Raw genomic sequence first — 2,187 nt, forward strand, 5'->3', positions numbered from 1 at the left:
ATGCAATGAGATTTTTTAAAAAGAAAGGAAAATACCAATTGAAGCGCCAAAGTATGAAAATGACAGTTAAAGTTCTCATTGAAATTATTGCAAATTAGTTAAGCAGCACATCTCAAACCAAAGTTGATACGCAATAAACCTTTTAGGCCTTATGAAATTAATGTGCACCAGCATCCATAAGTATTAATTATGTACAATCAAATTGACTAAAAAAAATTCTTATACAAAATTAATGATGTACTCCCCCCGTCCCATATTACTTATCCATTTTATCCTTTACACGCCCTTTAAGAGCTCATAAATAAAAGTGTTTTCTTACTACATTGCTCTTATCTCTCTCCAATTAATGGCACTTCAATCAATATTGGTTACTTGAAAAAACAATTAATGTTAAGGGCAAAGTCCGAAAAACTTAGTTAATCCTATCTTGATTTTGGAAATTGACAAGTATTTTGGGACAGATATATATAGTAATGGGGACAACTAATATGGGACGGAGGGAGTAGCATGATAGAAAAGATTTTGTGTGCTAAGCTATTACACTTAAATCAATTATGAGGAAATACAAAATATTTATCCGAGGCTTTTAAGAAGCATTTGGTTTTTAAAGAAGAAATCAAGAAGCTAGTATCTTAGCTGACAACCACCAATAATCAAATTAAGTGTGAATTCGAATTGATGTAGCATTACAAAAGCCACTACTGCTGTCAAATTTAATTTAGTACCCAAAATTTATTCTATGGTGCTTGCGAACAAACTCAAAATAAGATAAATTTATTAAAATCCACTATCCCATTATGCATCCACAATATTGCTGCAAGAAATAGCTGGCAAATTCAACTAGAATTTAAGTCAAAATTCAACAGTGTATATATTTTTTACACTATCAATGAAGCTTAAGTAGTGGTAGTAAGTCTTTTTTTATTTTTTATTTTTTTATACAGAGGGAGATATAGCATTGCGGCGCCAGGTTCATTTGAACTCAATATTTTGGACACAGACATAAATTTAATGTAAATATCCACTAAATTACAATAAAGAGTAGATATAAACCGATAATTTCAAAAATACAGTGATTTAAATGCTAAAGACCTTAAATGTTGAACTCATAAAAATTAAATATTGAATCCTGCATTTATATCAATCTATCAATTACTAATGTTTATTAGAAAGATTTACTAATAATTATCTTGTAAGTGATCTGATTGTGTATATATTTTTTTTTACACTGACTATGCGAGAGAACTTAAACACGTTCAGCTAAACCAGTACGAGACATTCTATCCTTTAATGCAAAATGAAATAAAATGCTATACCGTTATGTACAATTTTTAGGCAGACAACTTTTTCTGAACAGAGAATCCTATGGACTGACGAAGTACTACGTATTATTTTCAAACGAAATAACGTTTGACCTTGTTGTGAAAGCAAATGGCTTTGTTTCAAATCAAGATCAAAAGTTGAATTGTTTTCTTATGAAAAGAGATAAAATGGCATTAAAGAAAACACGTTCTCATAATTATGTATGCATCCCAACTCTGAAAGTGGCAAACGGATAGTAGTTGAAACAATTTAATGCACATCATCAATGTAAGAGCAAGCCTGTGAAGATTTTCTGCTAGAAAATACAAGTATATATAGCCCTTTAGATCTTAATGCCATTTGCTCAAAACAATTGTCAGAAAACAGAAAAAAGGGTCACGCAGTTCAAAAAATATTCCTTGAAGATGATAGGTCATGAGGGAGTGAGGGTAGGGGTGTTGGCATTGCTTTGCTTTCATGTCCTTGTGGGGAGTGTTGCTTTCGCTAGAAATGTGAAAGATTTTGAGGATGAGAAGTTTTTTACCATTGGTAAGGGAGGGGGATTTGGAGGTGGTTTTGGCACTGGTGGAGGTTTTGGCGGTGGAGGCGGTTTTGGTGGTGGCGGTGGTGGCGGTTTTGGTGGTGGTGGCGATGGTATAGGTGGCGGGTTTGGAAAGGGTGGTGGAATAGGCGGTGGAATTGGAGGCGGCGTGGAGGGGTGGAAAGGTGGTGGCATCGAGGGGGAGTGGGGGTGGCGGAGGCGGGGGAGGAATAGGAGGCATCGGAAAGGTTTGGGGGGGGCGGAGGAGGCCGGTGGTGCGGGGGCGGAGGAAAGGAGGATTTAAATCCCTCGGAGGAGGCCCGGGGAGGAAGGGGGAAAGCAGA

At 36.3% G+C, this 2,187-nt stretch overlaps 1 protein-coding gene across 1 annotated transcript; it reads left to right on the top strand.

The window, feature by feature from the left end:
* Positions 1 to 1,640: 1,640 nt before the first annotated feature.
* LOC132061413 (glycine-rich protein 5) lies at positions 1,641 to 2,147 on the top strand. The gene has a single exon (XM_059454243.1). The coding sequence runs from the start codon at positions 1,656 to 1,658 to the stop codon at positions 2,145 to 2,147; it is 492 nt and encodes a 163-aa protein (XP_059310226.1). The 5' UTR covers positions 1,641 to 1,655.
* Positions 2,148 to 2,187: the final 40 nt, after the last annotated feature.

Source organism: Lycium ferocissimum, chromosome 1 (assembly GCF_029784015.1).
Source record: "Lycium ferocissimum isolate CSIRO_LF1 chromosome 1, AGI_CSIRO_Lferr_CH_V1, whole genome shotgun sequence".
NCBI lineage: Eukaryota > Viridiplantae > Streptophyta > Magnoliopsida > Solanales > Solanaceae > Lycium > Lycium ferocissimum.

Bases quoted from the DNA above. Each gene is read 5' to 3' on its own strand.
- LOC132061413 (XM_059454243.1), top strand. From the start codon at position 1,656: ATGCCATTTGCTCAAAACAATTGTCAGAAAACAGAAAAAAGGGTCACG.